The 19,546-nt window shown below is 46.5% G+C and overlaps 1 protein-coding gene across 2 annotated transcripts in view; it reads right to left on the bottom strand.

Moving 5' to 3' along the window:
* The window catches only part of kifc1 (kinesin family member C1), a 29,067-nt gene extending 16,155 nt beyond the window's left edge, over positions 1 to 12,912 (bottom strand). For both annotated transcript variants that reach the window (XM_042344806.1, XM_042344807.1), the window contains exons 1-8: positions 12,862 to 12,912; positions 7,097 to 7,255; positions 6,747 to 6,870; positions 5,568 to 5,717; positions 4,892 to 4,951; positions 3,216 to 3,408; positions 1,829 to 2,027; positions 581 to 748 (exon numbers count right to left, since the gene is read on the bottom strand). In XM_042344806.1, the coding sequence (XP_042200740.1) occupies positions 581 to 748; positions 1,829 to 2,027; positions 3,216 to 3,408; positions 4,892 to 4,951; positions 5,568 to 5,717; positions 6,747 to 6,870; positions 7,097 to 7,255; positions 12,862 to 12,873 (1,065 nt within the window). In that variant the 5' untranslated portion in view covers positions 12,874 to 12,912. The remainder of the gene's footprint in view (positions 1 to 580; positions 749 to 1,828; positions 2,028 to 3,215; positions 3,409 to 4,891; positions 4,952 to 5,567; positions 5,718 to 6,746; positions 6,871 to 7,096; positions 7,256 to 12,861) is intronic.
* Between the last annotated feature and the right edge of the window lie 6,634 nt (positions 12,913 to 19,546).

Below are 19,546 nucleotides of genomic sequence, written 5' to 3'. Positions count from 1 at the left end.
TTGCTCCATTCTTCAGTCGAACGTTTATTATATATATAATTCTTTCATTTTTTTTGATACAGCATCTTATCACGTCTTCGAGACGCCTCAAAGCGCTTCACATAATATACTGCCAAGTGAATTGATTGTGTATTTTGTGGGCGAAACGCGGCAGCCAATTGCGCACAGCAGCGTCCCACAAACAGTCGTGGATTTGAAGTGACCATTTTTTATTATGATTATTATTTTGAAGGAATTATTACCCCCGGAAAAGCTATCCGCCAATTGACTAACATCTGGGTTCCTACTTACTGCTGGGTAAACAGAAGCGTACGTGTGTGTGTGTGTGTAGTAAGGACACTTGCCCAACTTTTCGCCCTGAGGGGAATCGAGCCCAGGTCTCTTGCTTGCGAGGCGAGTGCTCTAACCACTGAGCTACAAGACTCTACTATATATATATATTAATTATATATATTATATATATACACATACATATAATATATTTATATACATACATACACACTATAAGTAACCTTTAACATCTAAAATAATAATAATAATTTGGTCACTCTAACCACTGAGCCGCAGGACAGAACCATACCTTGAGTTCTTGGACCAGATTGTGTAACCAGCGCCTTTCCACTTCTTTCCTGTGTAGCTCTTCCTCCTTCTCTGCTATGTCTTCTCGCAGTGAGGTCACCAGGGCCTGCAGTTCCTCCACACACTGGCTCTTGTCTGCCAGCTCGGCTCGGTTGGCTTTCAGTTTGCACTATAGTGTGAGTGGGGCAAGATGGGAGAACGTGATTGAAACCAAACATAGGTACATAGACGTAGGAAGAGGAGTAGGCCATTCAGCCTCTCGGGCCGCTTTATAAGATCATGGCTGATCTATACCTCAAGCCCAATTACCCGCCCTTACCCCATATCCTCAATACCCTGAGCTAACAAATATCTATCCACCTCCATCTTGAAAATGTGAATAGATCCACCATCCACAGCCTTTTGGGTAGAGAGTTCCAGATTTCCACGATCCTTTGATTGAAAACTGCCTCCTGGTTTGACTCCTAAATGGCCTAGCTCTAATCTTAAGAAGATGCGCCCCCTGTTCTGGATTCCCCCCCCACCAGACAAAATAATTTCTCTGTATCCATCCTATCGAATCCCTTCATTACTTGAAAAACCGCAGTCAGATCACCCTCCTACCCCGAACCTCCCTATCCCAACGCCTAGCTCGGGCCAAAATCCTTGACTGCCCAGGGCCTTGAGTCTATTCCTTTAAACACAGGTTAGATGGTTTTCTTTTAGGAAATAACGATCCGGAATATAGTATCGTTCGGGACGTGTGAAACGACCAGCATGAAGGTGGAAGGTGAACGAGAAAGACCTTGGTCGTTTTTGCGGCTAGCATTTCTTATGTTCTTATGTTGCAACGTCCTCCCGATGTGAATATACCACTTGGGACAGAGATATACAATTTGGCACAACCTGTATGAGCTGCACCGAATACTTTCTGTGAAGTATTCAATCTGATATTTAACCCTAAACTCCACAAAATACAAAGCGACACCAGCAGCACATCAACACGACAACTTGCGTTTGCTGTATATGCAGGTCTTTCACACAAGTACTGTTAGAGAGCTTAGCGAGTGGTGCGGTTTGATGCCCAGCTGGAAAGAGAGAGGAGATACGGTCAAGGCGGAAAGTCTTGGGGTGTGATTTGAAAATGGGTGAAGATGAGGGTTGAGGTGTTGAGGGTTCGGGGGTTGAGGGGTTCTGGGGTTGAGGTGAATGGCGCTGTGCAAATGTAATCTGTTGCTGTTGACTCCCGGCCCCCCAGTTTGTGACCTACCTCATTGGTGTCTACGATGGTGGTGAGAGTAAGTTTGGTGGCCTGGAGCTCACTGACGAGCTTCCCCAGCTCCCGGACCTGCACCCTGGCACACTCCATGTCGCTCTCACACCGCTCCTTCGCTCGCTTGATGGTGGAATTCTCATCCTGGCATTCCTGCAGCTCACTCTGAGTTCTCTTCAGTTGCATCTTCACCTTCCTGAACAACAACAACTCACATTTACACAGTACCTTTCACGTCAGGAGGACGTCCCAAGGTGCTGGACAGTCAGCGATCCACACTCACATCTGGTGCAGAGTTTTCACGTGGGGTTGATGTTCACAGGATATAAGTAAAGTCCAGCAACTGTGTTTTGTGTAGAAAGATATTTGGGGTGGATAAATTTGCAGGGCTATGTGGAGAGAGCGGGGGAGTGGGATTGATTTGGACAGCTCTTTCAAAGAGCCAGCACAGACACGATGGGCCGAATGGCCTCCTTCTGTGCTGTACAATTCTATGATTCTAAAACATCCTAGAAAGCACGGAGAATATATTTCAGAATCTGAGGCACTGGGCCAGAACATGCTATTTAATATCTTGGATTCCCATGTGGCTCCCAGGTTCACAGTATTAATAATACTGTATTTGATAGCACTTCGTTGAGATGCTTCACAGAAAATATTGTTAAGTGGATTGACTGTGTATTTTGTGGGTGAAATTGCGCACAGCAGTGTCCCACAAACAGTCGTGGATGGAGTGATTTAAAACAAAAAATTATATAACAACAAAATATATATAGATTATTACCCCCTAAGAAAGCGATCCCAGAAAGTGATGTAAGGAAATTTCCCCGTGGATTCGCGCTGCCCGGAATCTAACCCAGGACTCGTGGTTTACGAAACTCCTGTAATGAAGTGTCAGCCTAGAGAGAAGCGAATGTGTAAAAGCACGAACTTTGGGCTGAAAACCACAAAAACTTCTGACTCGGAGGTGAGAGTGATACCAGAGTCCACATCAGTCTTTTTTGCTTTTGTGTTTTTTTTTTATTTACACTGCCAGTAGCCTCTCCTTTTACATTCCCGGGCAGGGCGAAACGTTGGGCAAGATTCCTAACTCCGCACGCCTCTGTTTACCTAAGCAGGAACCCGGTTGTTAGTCGATTGGCGGATCGTTTTTCTGGGGGTAATGATTCCTTCAAAAGAAAAAATAATAAATCCGTTGCTTCAACCCACAGCTGTGTGTGGGACTCTGCTGTGCGCAACTGTCTGCCTCGTTTTGCCCGCAAGACATACAGTCACTTCGCTTTGCAGTATATCCTATGAAGCGCTTTGAGTCGTCTCAAAGATGTGCTATGTCGAATGCAAGGATTATTATTATGACTGAGCTGAAGGGATAGTCGGTACTCACTGCAGGTCACTCTCCAGCTCTTTGATCTGCGAGCTCGCGGCACTCGTCTGCTTCTCCTTCACATCGATGTTCTCCTGCAGCTCCGTGTTGTGAACCTCGAGGGACTGCAGGCGGTTTAAGTAGCCCGACATTGTGGCCTCCATGTCACCCAGCCGACCCTTCAGATCCCAAACAGGGCGTTTCTTGGCTGCAGCTGTGGAAGAGATCCCAGTGGGATCCAGTTACTGCCCTGCACTGGGAGCACAGACAACATCGCAACAGGAGGAGGCCATTCTAGACGATCATGGCTGAACTGTACCTCAAGTCCAATTACTCGCGCTTGCCCTGTATCCCTCAATACCCTGACCTAACAAATTTCTAGCAGTAAGTAGGAACCCGGTTGTTAGTCGATCGGGAGATCGCTTTTCCCCCAAAAATAATTTGGTCACTCAATCCACGATTGTGTGTGGGACGTTGCTGTGCGCAATTGGCTGCCGTGTTTCGTCCACAAAATACACAGTCTCTACACTTAACAGTATATTCTGTGAAGCACTTTGAGACGTCTCAATGACCTGATAAGGCGCTAAATGAATGCTAGGATTATTATATTATTACCTATCCACCTCAGTCTTAAAGATGTGAATAGATCCATAGCCCTTTGGGGAAGAGAATTCCTGATTTCCACTACCCTTTTGGGTGAAAAACTGTCTCATAATTTCACTCCTGATTGGAATGCGCCAACAGAACACTGGACAAACACCCTTCTCTTTCCAAATAGCGCTGTGGGATCTTGTCCTGGACATTAGCCTCTCACAATGCAACGCCCCCCACCCCAGCAGCACACTGGACATCAGCCTGGACTACACGATTTCTTGGATATGACCACAGTGTCACCCAGTCAGATAAGGTGACACATACACAAATTTACAAATTTCAAGGCAGTGTGTTTTTNCTTCTGTGAAAAGAAAAAACTACAGAATATCTGCACAAAAAATAACAACAAATTAGGTCATTCAATCTACGACTGTTTGTGGGACGCTGCTGAGCGCAATTGGCTGCCGAGTATCGCCCACAAAATATACAGTCAATTAATTTTACAGTATATAAGCGCTTTTGACGTTTGAATGTGATAACTTGCTGAGGATAACAAGGCCTTGGAAAAGGTGCAGAGGAAATTTAGCAGAATGGTACCAGGGATGAGGGACTTTAGTTATGTGGAGAGACGAGAGAAGCTGGGTTTGTTCTCCTTAGAACAGAGAAGGTTATGGGGAGATTTAATAGAGGTGTTCACAATTATGAGGAGTTTTGCTAGAGTAGACAGGGAGAAACTGTTTCCACTGGCTGGTGGAAAGAACCAGGGCACATAGATTTAAGAACTTGAGGGGAGATGAGGAGAATTTTTTTTAAAACCCAGAGAGTTGTTACGGTCTGGAATGCACTGCCTGAAAGGGTGGTGGAAGCGGATTCGATAGTAGCTTTCAAAAGGGAATTGGATAGGTACTTAAGGAGGAAACATTTGCAGGGCTATAGGGTAAGAGCGGGAAAGAGAAACTAGTTGAACGGCTCTTTCAGAGCCAGCACAGGCACGATGAGCCGAATGGCCTCCTTCTGTGCTGTGATATTCTATGATTCTATGTCAAATGTAAAGATTATTATTTTCCTGATATCTTATATCACGATAAAGGTACTTTGCTCACCCGATTTAGGGACGGTAGATGAAGTGGTTGACACTGAAGCAGTTGGTTTCTTTGTTGCACCTAAAATGTTAGATAAAATATTGACTTGAGGCATTAATCTGCCCCCAACTGCCTGCTCGCTGGACTTCCCAAGCCCCCGCAAACTGCAGATTATTCAAAACTGTGCAGCCATGTCCTCTCCCGCAACAGGCGCCGTCAAACCGAATCACCCCCACCCTCGCCTGGTTCCACCGGCTTCCCACCCCTCACATTACAACACCTTCGCTCTCACCTTCAAGGCCCTACAGGGTCTTGCTCCCCCACCTACCTCTCTGACCTCCTAACCCCATATCAGCCTGTCTGCTCCCTTCGCTCTGCGGACACCGAGCTTCTCGCCCTATCAATGGTCGGGTATTCAGCATCCCTGCCCCCACATTCTGGAACTCTATCCCGTAATCCTTCCCCCTCACCCCCTCTCTTGCTTCCTCCAAGTCCCGTCTACCATGCCTTCGTCAACCATGCCTTCAGCCCACCCTCCTACTCCCGGCCTCTACCCATCCCGATCCCAACCCCCTGCTCGGGTGCAAATCCCTGACTGTCCAGGGCCCTGGAACATCCTCCTGACGTGAAGGGCGCTGTGTAAATGTAACGTAATGTGTTGTTGTTGTCGTCGTCGAGCCTTAAGCAGACCACACACCTGACTCTCCAGCTAGAAAGCCACCACAGTTAGTGACCTGGAGAACCCGGGCTGAGCTCCTTCCCCTGGATGGTCCTCCTGCTACTGTGGCCGTAGAAGCCATAGGTCGTCCCTTGGCTCCTGGACCAGTGACTGTATTTGCAGGTCGTACTGTAAGAGAGAGAGAGAAAGAGAGAAAACACAGTGAAAGGAATTGACACCGGCATCTCTTTACTCAGTTCAAGTTCGCCTACACTTCATAGTAGGTTGGTGAAGAGCTTCAAGACGTCCTCCCGACGTGAAAGAAAGGCGGCACACCAAATACAACTATAGTTATCGCCTTGGATAAGCACGGCTACCAAAGTTGGTAGAAAACATTGGAAGCAAGTCAGCCCTGCTCGGATGGTAGTGCCCTCTCCTCTGAGTCATAGGACTGTGCGTTCAAGCCCCACGTCGGACTTGAAACCCATATCATCTAAGCTGACCCCCCAATGCAGCGCTGGGGGTGTGCTGCATTGTCAGAGTGCAGTCCAAAGAGACATTAGATCGAGCTCCCGTCTGTCTGTTCAGGTGGATGTTGAGGATTGATTCTGTGTCGCTATTTGAAAATACAAGGGAGTTTCTGTCTCCCATTGACATGTTTCCATTCCCCAGTACATTTTTTTCTCTGGTGTTGCCTGGGGCTATAGTGTGAACGTGCCATAAATGGATCTGTGCTGCACTAGAACAAGCAGCGGGAAAGTTTCCCAGACAGCGATATCAATGGCAAACTTTGAGGTTTTAGCTGATTAGGCTCCAGCGGTTATCCCAACGCACCCTCTGGAATTCTCCAAGCCTTCGATCTTGCCAACCTGCGCCTAATACTCTCCGGAATTAGGTCAGCAGGATGCATCCCTCCGGGGGAGCGAGAGAGAGAGAGCACATTCCATTCCAACAATCTATCTCGAGGATTTCCACCAGTAGGTGGGATGCGTGGAAATCTCAGCAGCTTAGTCTGGATGCTCTTAAGCACGGTGGTGGGTTTCCGCATGTGTCAGGACACCCGGCTGACCCAAAAAAAAAGGATTCAGTGGCACAGACAGACACAGGTATTCTCAACACATGTGGATGGGAATTATTACTTTCAGGCTGAACAAGTCTTAGACGCCACCTGCCACACGCACGCATCTGCGCACACCTGCTACACGCACACATACGTACCTCCATACTGGCTCCTGACTCCTGCCTTGACAGAGACTTTAGACCTGCCCAACACATGACTGCTTGAAGCGACAGAGGCTGGAGGCACATCATTACTCCGAAGCTTCTTCGCTATTGCTGGCATCTAAACCAGGGTCACAAACATTTTTTTTTTTTTAGTTGGACTCATTTCTAGAACATCCAGGAACTTGACTCATGCAGTCTAATCTCGACTTGCTCATAATACAAATGCTGATTTGAGTTTACAATAACTTGTTATTGTATAGATTGACTCATAGAAAGATGATTAGCAAAGATAAGTTTTTACTGCGACATCTTATCACACACAGGATCAGATAATTGCGCCTTACGCTATCATTCTGATCAGCACGTTCCTCCTCCAGTGACCGTTTTACTTTCTTCGCTGAAGGCTGGGGCAGCCGAGACTGAAGCTGTAACTGTGGTACAACTTTCCTCCCTTGGTCCACAGCCTCAAACACGTTGAGCTTGCGATCCATCAGAGGTGAACGCTGCAAAGAAACACAAACTGTTTTAGAATATAGTATAAAATAATCCTTGCATTCGATATAGCGCTTTTCATGTCTTCTCAAAGCACTTCACAGAATAGACTGTAAAGTGAATTGGCTGTATTTTTGTGGGCGAATGCAAGGCAATGGAGGTATGGCATTTGGGAAATCAAGACGTTTTTGTTAGCAACTAGGAGGCACAGTCATCCCTTGCCAACAGCCTGTTCTGTGCGTTTTATTTCGGTTGCAGTAGCCTGATAAGTTTCCTTCTACATTCTCAAATAATAAATATAATAAAAAACAGCTGCAAGAACTGTGGAGCAGGCTGGAGTGCCAGCATTTTAGTAATTCATCCCTGCGCTTTAATGGAGATTTTAGCGATAAAGTGACCTCTATCCCAGACTCTGAGGGCAATATGGATCAGAATTGTTTATCCCGCTGTAGCACAGAAATTTTCTGAAGAAGCCAGTTGGGAACAAGTGGATAAACAGGACACAGAGGTAACTCGACGGTACCCTGATCATTCGGCTGCAGATTGCTATGGCTGCGAAAGTCGATTTTGGCTAGCGAGCAGAAAGCACCACCGCAGGGACTGTGAACCTGCTGATGACACACAGTGAGGATTTTCAACAGTTATTTCTGTGTCTTGTCTGTCTGCATTTCCGGGTGGTGATTTTAAAGCACTTTTGCTGTGTTCACTAAAACGTTCCATGTAGTTTATTTCTGATCTTTGATTAAATTGATTGAACTAATTGGATCGGAAGATCATGGTGGTGCAACTAGCTATTTAAACTAACCACTTCTGTTTGTTGCTGCGTTAGCCATAGGGCATATTCAGCTGTTTCTATCCATTTTAAATATATGCAAATCTCAGCCATTGATGTCGGTTGAAATTATTACAGGGACATTTCCTTCATAAAGTCTGATAATAATCCCTCCAAAAAAACAAAACAATGATAAATTGGTCATTTTCAATCTACGCCTGTTTGTGGGACGCTGCTGTGCGCAATTGGTTGTCGCGTTTCGCCCCCAAAATATACAGTCAATTCACTTTGCAGCATATTCTGTGAAGAGCTTTGAGACATCTAGAAGACATGAAAAGCACTAGATCAAATGCAAGGATTATTATTATTATTATAAAATCCTTGCATTTGATATAGCGCCTTATCACGTCTTCAAGAGGTCTCACAGGATTTAATGTGAAGTGTAGTCACTGTGTATTTTACTGTCACCTCACAGCAATGTCCCAATGTCGGCGGTAGGGAAAATTCTGGTGTCTATAATTAGGAATATTGTTGTGGGGCGCTTAGAAAGTCATAATATGAATAGGCAGCGTCAACACAGTTTTATGAAAGGGAAACCGTGTTTAACAAATCTTTTAGAATTTTTCAAAGATGTAAATAACAGGTTAGATAGGGCGGAATCCTATCCACTGGATATAGTGTACTTGGATTTTCAGAAAACATTCGACAAGGTGCCACATAAAAGCTTGTTACATAAGATTAAGGCTCATGGAATTAAGGGTAATATATTAGTATGGATCAAAGAGTGGTTAATAGGCAGAAAACAGAGAGTGGGGATAAACGGGTCCTTCTCAGATTGGCAGGTTGTGACTAGTGGAGTGCTGCAAGGATCAGTGCTTGGGCCTCAACTGTTTACAGTCTATATAGACACGTTAAGTGAATGGGTGAGAGGGTGGCAGATGGAGTATAATGTCCATCTGTGAAGTGTGAAGTTATTCAACCAGGTAGAAAAAATAAAAAAAGCAGAGGTGGAAGAGACTAGATAGTGTTAGTATTCAGAGAGATTTAGGTGTCCTTGTACGCCAATCACAGAAAGTTAGTATGCAGGTACAGCAAGCAATTAGGAAGGCTAATAGCATGTTAGCATTTATTGCAAAGGGGTTAGAGTGCAAGAGCAGGGAAGTCTTGCTGCAGTTGTATAAGGTCTTGGTGAGACCGCACCCGGAATATTGTGTGCAGTTTTGGTTTCCTGATCTTAGAAAGGACACTCGCCTTAGAGGGTGCAACATAGATAGGTTCACTAAATTGGTTCCTGGGATGAGGGGGTTGACCTACGAGGAGAGGTTGAGTAAACTAGTTCTATATTCTCTAGAATAGAGAAGAATTCAAGGTGATCTTGTGGAAACCTATACGATTCTTAAGGGTCTTGAGAGGGGAGATAGTGTGAGACTGTTTCCCCTGGTTGGAGAATCTAAAACTAGGGGTTCATCATCTCAGGATTAAAGGTCAGCCCTTTATAACTGAGTTGAGAAAACATTTCTTCACTCAGAGGGTAGTGAATTTATGGAATTCTCTACCCCAGAAGCTGTGGATGTTCAGTCCTTGAACATATTCAAGACTGAGTTCGATAGATTTTTAAAACTAAAGGGATTAAGGGATATGGGGATAGGGCGGTAAATGGAATTAGGTTAGCAGATCAGCCATGATCTTATTGAATGGCAGGACAGGCTCAAGGGGGCGTATGAGCTACTCCTGCTCTTATTTCTTATGTTCTAGTTGTGTTCAACAGTTGTGGAGTGAGTGACCAATTTTATTGGGAGGGGGATGGGGTGTATTTATTGGCCAGGACACCAAGAGAGAGAGAAATTTTCTTCTTTTTTTGAATAGCGCCATGGGATCTTTAACCTGAAATAATAATATAATCCTTGCATTTGACATAGCGCTTTTCACATCTTCTCGACGTCTCAAAGCGCTTCACAGAATAGACTGTAAAGTGAATTGACTGTATAATTTGTGGGCGAAACGCGGCAGCCAATTGCGCACAGCAGCGTCCCACAACCAGTTGTGGATTGAAATGACCAATTTTTTTTTTTTTGAGGGATTATTATCAGGCGTGTATGTGGAATAAGGAAACTTGCCCAAGGTTTCGCCCTGCGGGAATCGAACCCAGATCTCTCACTTGCAAAGCGAGTGCTTTAACCACTGAGCTACAGGACTCCACAGACAGGACGGGACCTCAGTTTAACATCTCGCCCAAAGGACGGCACCTCTGACAATGCAGTGCACCCCCAATGTTGTAGTCTCGCATCAGAGTCGGAAGGTTGTGGGTTTAAACCCCACGTTGGGACTTAGAATTCACGTAGTGTTTGCTGATGCTCCAGTCCAGTGCTGGGGAGCGCTGCATTGTCAGAGGTGCTGTCCTGAGGACAAGACGTTGAACCGAGGAGCCGCCTGTGCCTGTTCTGTAGGATGTTAAAGATCTCGCGGGGCTATTCAAAAAGACAAGTTTCTCTCTCCCGGTGTGCTGGCCAACAATCCCCCAAATGAAATTGATCACTCACTCCATGGCTGTCTGTAGATCAACATTGTGTGCAAATTGGCTGCCACATTCACCCACAAAACACAGTCACTACACTTCACAGTATATCCTGTGAAGTGCTTCGCGACCTCCTCCTGACATGAAAGACTTGTTACCTAATGTAATACTTATTATTATTACACATGCAAATTTACCCCAAATTCTAATTATTTGACTACATTATACACTGGGCACCTTCAACAACAACAAGTGACATTTACACAGTGCCTTCCACATCGGGAGGATATCCCAGGGTGCTGGACAATCGGAGATCTGGAGCTGCGGGGGGCGGGGGGGGGGAGGAAGGGTGGAGCGTGGGGTGAGTAGGGTGGCCAAAGGTGCAGTCAAAGAGGAAGGTCTTGCAATGTGCCTTGAAGGAGGCAAGAGAGGGAATGAGGCGAAGGGACTGGGGGATGGAGTTGCAGAGGGTGGGGCAGAGAGGCTGAAGGTCCGACCGCCGATGGCTGGGGCGGGGCGGGAAAGGGACGCAGAGCAGATCGCAGACTAATCACTTTCTGACTCGGAAAGGCCTAAAGGGCGTAAAGCAACATCAACATCAACCAGAGCTCGCCCTACCAGCATTCATCACATGTAGACACAGCCGTTGTTGTGGCAAGCCAGGCCCTGAGATAAAGTCAGATCACAGAAGGGAAGGAAAAAGAGGACAGCACCAAGCTGTGGCTGAGAATCGTTGAATAAATTACGGAAACAAAACACTTTTGCCAAATATTCATTCCAAGGGAATGGTAGACGGTTGATTTTCGGTTTTTTGAGGGTTACAGAGAGAAAGTGGCAATAATAAGCCGTATCACGTGTTTGAGACATCTGAAAACGCTTCACGGGATATACTGCAACGTGAATTGACTTGTGTATTTTGTGGGTGAAACGTGGCAGCCAATTGCACACAGCAGCGTCCCACAAACAGTCGTGGATTGAGTGAGCAATTTTTTTTGTTGTGTTGGAGGGATTATTACCACCAATCAACTAACAACCGGGTTCCTACTTATACTGCTAGGTAAACAGAGGCACGTGTGTGGAGTAAGGAAACTTGCCCAACGTTTCGCCCTGCCCGGGAATTGAACCCGGGTCTCTCGCTTGCGAGGCCTCTAACCACTGAGCTACAGAACTCCACAGTGTGACTCAGAGAGATAAAGGAGGTGCTTGGTGGACCTGTGGATCATGGATTTGTAGGCAAGTGTCAGTGCCTGGTAATAGATGACGTGCAAGCCAGCAGGTAATTCCTATATTATCACAGAATTAAATAATCAAAATGAAACTTCACCGAGTCGACACAAAAATATAAATAGCGATAAATAGCGTTTGATCTTCAAATGGCTGCTTGGCTGAGATTTACAAAATATGCGTGGGGAAGATTAGAGATGACTAATCATTGTTGCACCCAGTAGTGTAGTGACTAGATGCTTGTCTTGCAAGCGAAAGGACTTGGGTTCAACCTGGGTGAAACATTCGGCAAGTTTCCTTACTCCACACACACTCACGCCTCTATTGACCTAGCAGTAACTAGGAACTCGGTTGTAAGTCAATGGTCGATCACTTTTCTGGGGGTAATAATTCCTTCCTCCAAAAATAAATAAAAAATAATAAATTGGCAACTAAATTCATGAGTGTTTGTGGGACGCTGCTGTGTGCAATTGGCTACCGCATTTTACCCACAAAATACAGTCAATTCACTTTCCAGTATATTTTGTGAAGCGCTTTGAAACCTCTCGAAGACGTGATAAGGCGTTATATCAAATACAAGGATTATTATTATTATATTGCACCCAAAGAGGAAGGTCTTTAGATGGACTTTGACAACTACAAGATTACATGTGTACAGCGCCTTTCACGTCGGGAGGACGTCCCAAGGCGCTGGACAGTGACAGCATTTCAGACCCGAGCTGGGGTCAGGGGGGAGAAGGGGGTGGCCGATGGCATGGTCAAAGAGGAGGGTCTTGCAGCACGACTTGAAGGAGGCTAAGGAGGGGGTGAGGCGGAGTGATTGGAGGATGGAATTCCAGAGGTTGGGGGGCAGAGTGGCTGAAGGCTCTCCCGCCAATGGTGGGGCGGGTGGGTCGGGGGACGTGGAGAAGGAAGCAAGGGAGGGGGTGAGGCAAAGGGACTCCAAAGAGGATGAAATTCCAAAGAGTGGGAGCAAAAAGGCTAAAGCCCTGACCACAGGGAATGTGAAGCAAGCTGGTGTTTGCCGAGTGGAGGGAGTGGGTGGGTATGTAGTGTTTCAGAAGACGTTAGGAACAGTTAGTAATAAAAAGATATGAGTCACTCACAATGTTCTCCATTTGCTGCTGGTCAGGATCTGCAATGAGCGACTAGCTTCTGGAAACAATAAAACCAGTGAGGAGTCATTCACAGACAATATGCACTGCTATATTTATAATAATCTTTACATTTGATACAGTGCTTTATCACGTCTTCGAGACATCTCAAATTGTTTCACAGAATGTTCTGCAAAGTGAGTTGACTGTATATTGTGTGGGCGAAACCCGGCAGCCAATTGCACACAGCAGCGCCCCACAAGCAGTCCTGGGTTGAGTGGCAAAATTATTACTGATAATGCTGTACAGCATTGTCAACAGCATTACAAGAATTAAGCTTTTCAAGGGACAATAGCTTACAACTTTGCATTTACAGCAAAACTTAGCTGAGTGGCATCAGTCGGGATCATAACATTTCATACGATTTACCGTAACTCATTTAAGTATTAGTACATGCAAACTTGCGCAAGTCGTACAAATATACAATAAATATAAAATGTATAAACGTGACACGCAGTTAATTCACTTTACAGTATATTCTGTGAGGTACTTTGAGACGTAGCTGGCAAGTGGGGGGAGAAGGAGGGGTGAGAAGAGGAAAAAATTCCCTTCTCTTTTCAGTGAGTCCTCAGTTTATCATCTCTTCCGAAGGACAGCACCTCTAACAATACAGCACACCTCCTGGAGTTCAGTGCTTCCCTTTCAGCACTGCGAGACGCTACCCCGAATGGAGGGCGCTGGAGAAGTGCAAGTTGTTGTTGTTGAGTGTCAGTGTAGATCCTGGGGTGGGGGGGGGGGGCAACCTTTTGGCTGCTGAGGATCGAGGATTTGAGAAATGTCTGCACAAGCATTATTGTTGCATTTCCCTTCCAGAAACTTAACCCATATTGACAACCTAAATTTTAAATACGTTTGTAACGGAACAAAACTTTAGTGACAATGCAACTTTAAGTAGGCAATGTGGAAATTCATTCAGATTTTAAATCAATAATACACGTTTTTGCTGCTTGGCTCGCAAGCCGGAGGACCTGGGGTTGTTTCCCGAGCAGGAATAATAAATAAAAAATGTTTTTAAAAATTGGTCACTCAATCCACGACCGACTGTTTGTGGAACACTACTGTGCGCAATTGGCTGCCGCATTTTGCCCACAAAATCTAATCACTCCACTTTACAATAATAATAATCCTTGCCTTATCACATCTTCTAGATATCTCAAAGGCTTAACAGAATATACTGTAAGGTGAATTGACTGTATATTTTTGTGGAAGAAACTATATAACTAAACAATGTATTCTGTGAAGCTGTTTGAGATATCTCAACATTGTGTTAAGGCGCTATATCAAATGCAAGGATTATTATTACTGATCAATAAAGTACATATGTGCAAGAACAATCATTAAATCCTTCAGGCACCAAGTGACACCTCTCCTTGCAAGCATTTTTGATGTATTTCCTTGAGTTCTACTGTATCAAATAAACACATCAGTGGCAGTTAAAGATGTTCTTAGTCAGTGTTGTGTGCAGCTTGAATAGGTGCAAGTTGTATCATCACGTAGTTTAGTGGTTAGTGCACTTGCCTCACATCAAAGAGGACCTGGATACGATTTCCGGATGACGAAACCTTAGGCAAGTTTCCTCAATCCACACCACTCCCTTTGCTTTGTGGCCACTTGGCATACATTAGAATATACAGAGCAGAAACAGGCCATTCAGCCCAGCTGGTCTATGCCGGTGTTTATACTCCACATGAGCCTCCTCCTGCCCTTCCTCAACTAAGCAGTCAAGAATAACCTTCAATAACCTTTCTCCCTCATGTACCTATCTAGCTTTCCCTCCAGAAAAGAGGGCTTCAGGTTTCTGGATCATTGGGACCAGTTCTGGGGCAGGTGGGACCTGTATCATATGGATGGGTTGCGCCTAAACAGGGCTGGGGCGAATGTGTGAACAAAAAGCTAGAAAATGGAGAAATAAAACAGGGGGGAAGTGCAGAACAGGTCAAGTCGGTCTTGGAGTGCATGTGCCTAAATGCAAACCAAGATTGGTGAGCTGCAGACTCAAGTGGTCAAAGGGGGATAACGATGTAGTAGCAGTAACAGAGACTTGGCTCAAGCAAGGACAGGAATGGGAGCTGAATATTCCTGGCTATAATGTATTCAGGAGGGAGAGGGAAGGAAAAAAAGGAGGGGGTGTGGCGATGTTAATCAAGGATACGGTTATAGCTGTGGAAAGGGTCGAGGTGCTGGAGGGCCCAAAACGGAATCTATCTATTAGCGGGTAACATTAAAGAGAATTCTAAAATATTTTACAAACATATCAAGACAAAAAGGCTGATCAAAGGTAGGGTGGGGCCAATTAAGGACCAAGGGGGAAATCTTATTGTGGAGGCAGAGGGCTGATGTACTGAATGAGTACTTGGCATCTGTCTTCACAAAAGAAGTGGATGCACCAAATGCCGCAGTATCGGAGGAGAGGGTAGAGGAAATGGATAGGATAGGTATAAACAGAGAGGAAGTACTGAAAAGGTTGACTGCGCTGAAGGTAGATAAGTTGCCCGGTCGGGATCTAACCAAGGGTACTATGGGAGGCACGGGTACAAATAGCGGAAGCTTTGGTTACAATTCTTCAATCTTTGTTGGACACAGGAGTGATACCAGAGGACTGGAGAGTGGCCAATTTGACTCCCCTGTACAAAAAGGGACAGAAGGACAAACCTGGGAACTACAGGCCAGTCAGCCTCACAACAGTAGTCGGGAAACTCCTGGAGACTATAATCTTCACTTAGAAGAATATGGCTTAATTAGGGACAGCCAACATGGATTTGTTAGAGGCAAATCTTGTCGAACAAATCTAATAGAATTTTTCGATGAGGTAACGGAGAGGGTGGATAAAGGTAGTGCAGTTGATGTAGTTTATAGGGACTTTCAAAAGGCATTTGACAAAGCGCCACATGAAAGATTTGTAAGAAAGATAGAAGCCCGTGGTGTAAAAGGGACAGTGGCAGCATGGATTCAGAATGGGCTGGGAGACAGAGAGCAGAGAGTTGTGGTGAACGGCTGCTTTTCTGACTGGAGGGAAGTGTACAGTGGTGTCCCCCAGGGATCGGTATTAGGACCACTGGCCTACTTAATATACATAAATGATCTGGACTTGGGTATAGCAAGCACCATTTCCAAGTTTGCGGACGACACAAAGTTAGATAGGGTGGTACACAGTGAGAAGGATAGGAGCCAACTGCAGGAAGACATAGGCAGAATGATAAAATGGGCGACACATGGCAGATGAGTTTCAATGTAGAGAAATGCGAAGTAATGTATTTTGGTAGAAAGAATGAGGGGAGGCAATATAGGCTGGTAATACAATCTTAAGGGGAGTGAAGGAACAGAGACCTGGGGGTGCAGGTAAATGAATCCTTGAAGGTGGCAGGACAGGGAGATAAAGCTGTAAAAAGGGCATATGGGATACTAGGCTTTATAAATAGGGGCATAGAGTACACGAGTCAGGAGGTTATGATTAACCTATGTAAACACTGGTTAGGCCTCAGTTAGAATACTGCGCCCAGTTCTGGGCACCACACCTTCTGGGAAGGATGTTAAGGCATTGGAAAGAGTGCAGAGGAGATTTACGAGGATGGTACCAGGAATGAGGGACCTTGATTATGAGGAAAGGCTGGAGAGGCCGGGATTATTCTCATTGGAGCAGAGAAGGTTACGAGGAGACCTAATAGAGGTCTTCAATATCATGAGGGGATTTGATAGGTTATAAAGGGAAAAACTGTTTCCACTGGTGGGTGTCGGTGACTTGAGTTCACAGATTAATTATTATTAGTATTATTATTCACACAGCAGTGTCCCACAAACAGTGGTGGATTAAGTTGTGCCTATCAGGAAAGGCTGAACTTGCTTGGACTCTTTGCTCTTGAAAAGCCAGGTGCGGGCCGCAGAACGCACCTGTGTCAAATCTGGCCTAACGGTCCACCGACAAATCTGGCTGGACCTCCTCAAAATTTACCGCTCCACTCTAGCCTCGGCCAAGTCGTCCTTCTACTCCAGGATAATCCTGGAGGCGAAGAACAACCCCAGGCTACTGTTTTCCACCACAACCCGACTCCTCCGTCCCCCCCGCCACCCCGCGCAGGTCATCTCCTCCAACCTTCACTGCGAGGAGATGACCTGCTGGATTTCCTTGAATCCAAGATCAAGGGAATCCGCTGCGCGGTCACTTCCCCTCCAACTTCCACCCACCACCCACCACTTCCCTCCCACACTCCGACTCCTACCCATCCTCCCCTACACACCTTTGTACCCGTTTCCCCACCCTCTGTCACTGAACTCATCCAATCCCTAAAACCAACCACCTGCTCCCTTGACCCCATCCCCACTCCACTCCTTATCTCCCAGCTCCACTTTCTTGCCCCACATATCACTGACATCATCAACCTGTCCCTCTCCTCTGGCTCTGTCCCCATTCCATTAAAAACTGCCATCATCACGCCCACCCTGAAAAAACCCTCCCTTGATGCGTCGCAGCTATCAAGTTACCTGCCCATCTCCAACCTCCCCTTTCTCTCCAAGGTCTTGGAAAGAGTTGTCGCCTCCCAACTGCGCTCTTTCCTTTCCACCCATTCTCTTTTCGAACCCCTTCAGTCAGGTTTCCGTGCTGCCCATAGCACAGAAACTGCCCTGGTCAAGGTCACCAATGATATCCTGACCATCTGTGACCAGGGCTCCCTCTGTCTCCTCGTCCTCCTCGACCTATCGGCAGCATTCGATACGGTCGACCACGCTATCCTACTCCACCGCTTGTCCTCCCACCTCAACCTTCAAGGCACTGTCCTTGAATGGTTTAGGTCGTACCTTTCTCACCGTCTTCATTTCGTCTCGACGAATGGCTTCTCCTCCACCCCCCGCACTGTCTCATGTGGTGTCCCTCAGGGCTCTGTCCTCGGTCCCCTCCTCTTCACCCTCTATATGCTCCCTCTTGGTGACATCATCCGCAGACATGGAGTTAACTTCCACATGTATGCGGATGACACCCAACTCTACCTTTCCTCCTCTACTCTCAACTCCACGACCACCGATGTCCTGACAGCTGCCTGTCCGACATCGAGTCCTGGACGAGAGACAACTTTCTTCAGCTCAACGTGCGAAAAACCGAGGCCCTCCTGATTGGCTCACGTCAGCGCCTCCGCACCTCAGGCGCTGACACCATCAGCATCCAAGGCTGCACTCTCCACCTCTCAAAGCCAGTCAGGAACCTCGGCGTTTTGTTCGACCCTGAGCTGTCCTTTCTCCCTCACATCCGCACCACAACTGGCACCGCCTTCCATCACCTCCGGAACATCGCCAGACTACGGCATTACCTCACCCCTCACGCTGCTGAAACCCTGGTCCACGCCTTTGTCACCTCAAGGCTGGACTATGGGAACTCTCTCCTCGCCGGCCTTCCCGCCACCTCCCTCCACAAGCTGCAGGTCATTCAGAACTCTGCAGCTCGTGTACTGTCCCGCACCAGGCTTCGGGACCACATCACTCCCACCCTCGCTCGCCTCCACTGGCTCCCCATCCCCCAGAGGATTGATTTCAAGATCCTCATCCTCACCTACAAGGCCATTCACGGCCTTGCTCCCTCCTACCTCTCCAACCTACTATCCCCCTACCTACCTGCCCGTACCCTCCGTTCCTCTGGCTCCGGTCTGCTCCACGTCCCCCGCCCCAACCGCCCTACCATCGGTGGTCGGGCCTTCAGCCTCTCAGCCCCGAGGCTCTGGAACTCCATCCCCCAGTGCCTTCGCCGCTTCCTCCCTTTCCTCCTTCAAGGCCGGTCTCAAAACCTTTCTCTTTGACCGAGCCTTCAGCTCCCCTCTCGACTCTCTTCCCTCCTCGCTCCCTCCCTTCCCTCCCCTTACCCTGACCATTTCCCCCTCCTCGCTCCCTCCCTTCCCTCCCCTCACCCTGACCATTTCCCCCCTGCTCGGGTCATGACCCAACTGTGCAGCGCCTTGGGACGTCCTCCCGACGTGAAAGGCGCTTTATAAATGGAATCTTGTTGTTGTTGTTGTTGAAAAGAGGAGGGTAAGGGGTGACCTGATAGAGGTCTTTAAAATGATGACAGGTTATGATAGGGTCGACGTAGGGAAGATGTTTCCACTTGTGGGGGGAGACAAAAACCAGGGGCCATCAATTAAGGGTCACAAATAGATCAAATAGGAAAGTTAGAAGACATTTCTTCACACAGAGAGTAGAGGGAATGTGGAACAAGGAGTTGTTGAGGTAAACAGCAGAGATGTATTTAATCATAGAATCGAACAGCACAAAAAGAGTCCAAGCAAGTTCAGCCTTTCCTGATAGGCATAACTTAATCCACCACTGTTTGTGGGACGCTGCTGTGTGCAATTAATTGGCTGCCACGTTTCCCTCACAAAATACATAATAATAATAATCCTTGCATTTGATATAGCACTTTTTACGTCTTCTCAACGTCCCAAAGAGCTTCACAGAATATACTGTAAAGTGAATTGACTGTATATTTGTGGGCAAACGCGGCAGCCAATTGCGCACAGCAATGTCCCACAAACAGTCGTAGATTGAAGATGACCAATTTATTATTGGTTTTGGTTTTGGAGGGATTATTATTAGGCTCTGTGTGGAGTAAGGAAACTTGCCCAAGGTTTCGCCTTCTGCCTGGAATTGAACTCAG

Source organism: Callorhinchus milii, unplaced genomic scaffold (assembly GCF_018977255.1).
Source record: "Callorhinchus milii isolate IMCB2004 unplaced genomic scaffold, IMCB_Cmil_1.0 Scaffold30, whole genome shotgun sequence".
Lineage (NCBI taxonomy): Eukaryota > Metazoa > Chordata > Chondrichthyes > Chimaeriformes > Callorhinchidae > Callorhinchus > Callorhinchus milii.
The sequence above is the reverse complement of the archived record's forward strand: the minus strand, read 5'-3'. Positions and strand labels throughout refer to the sequence as shown.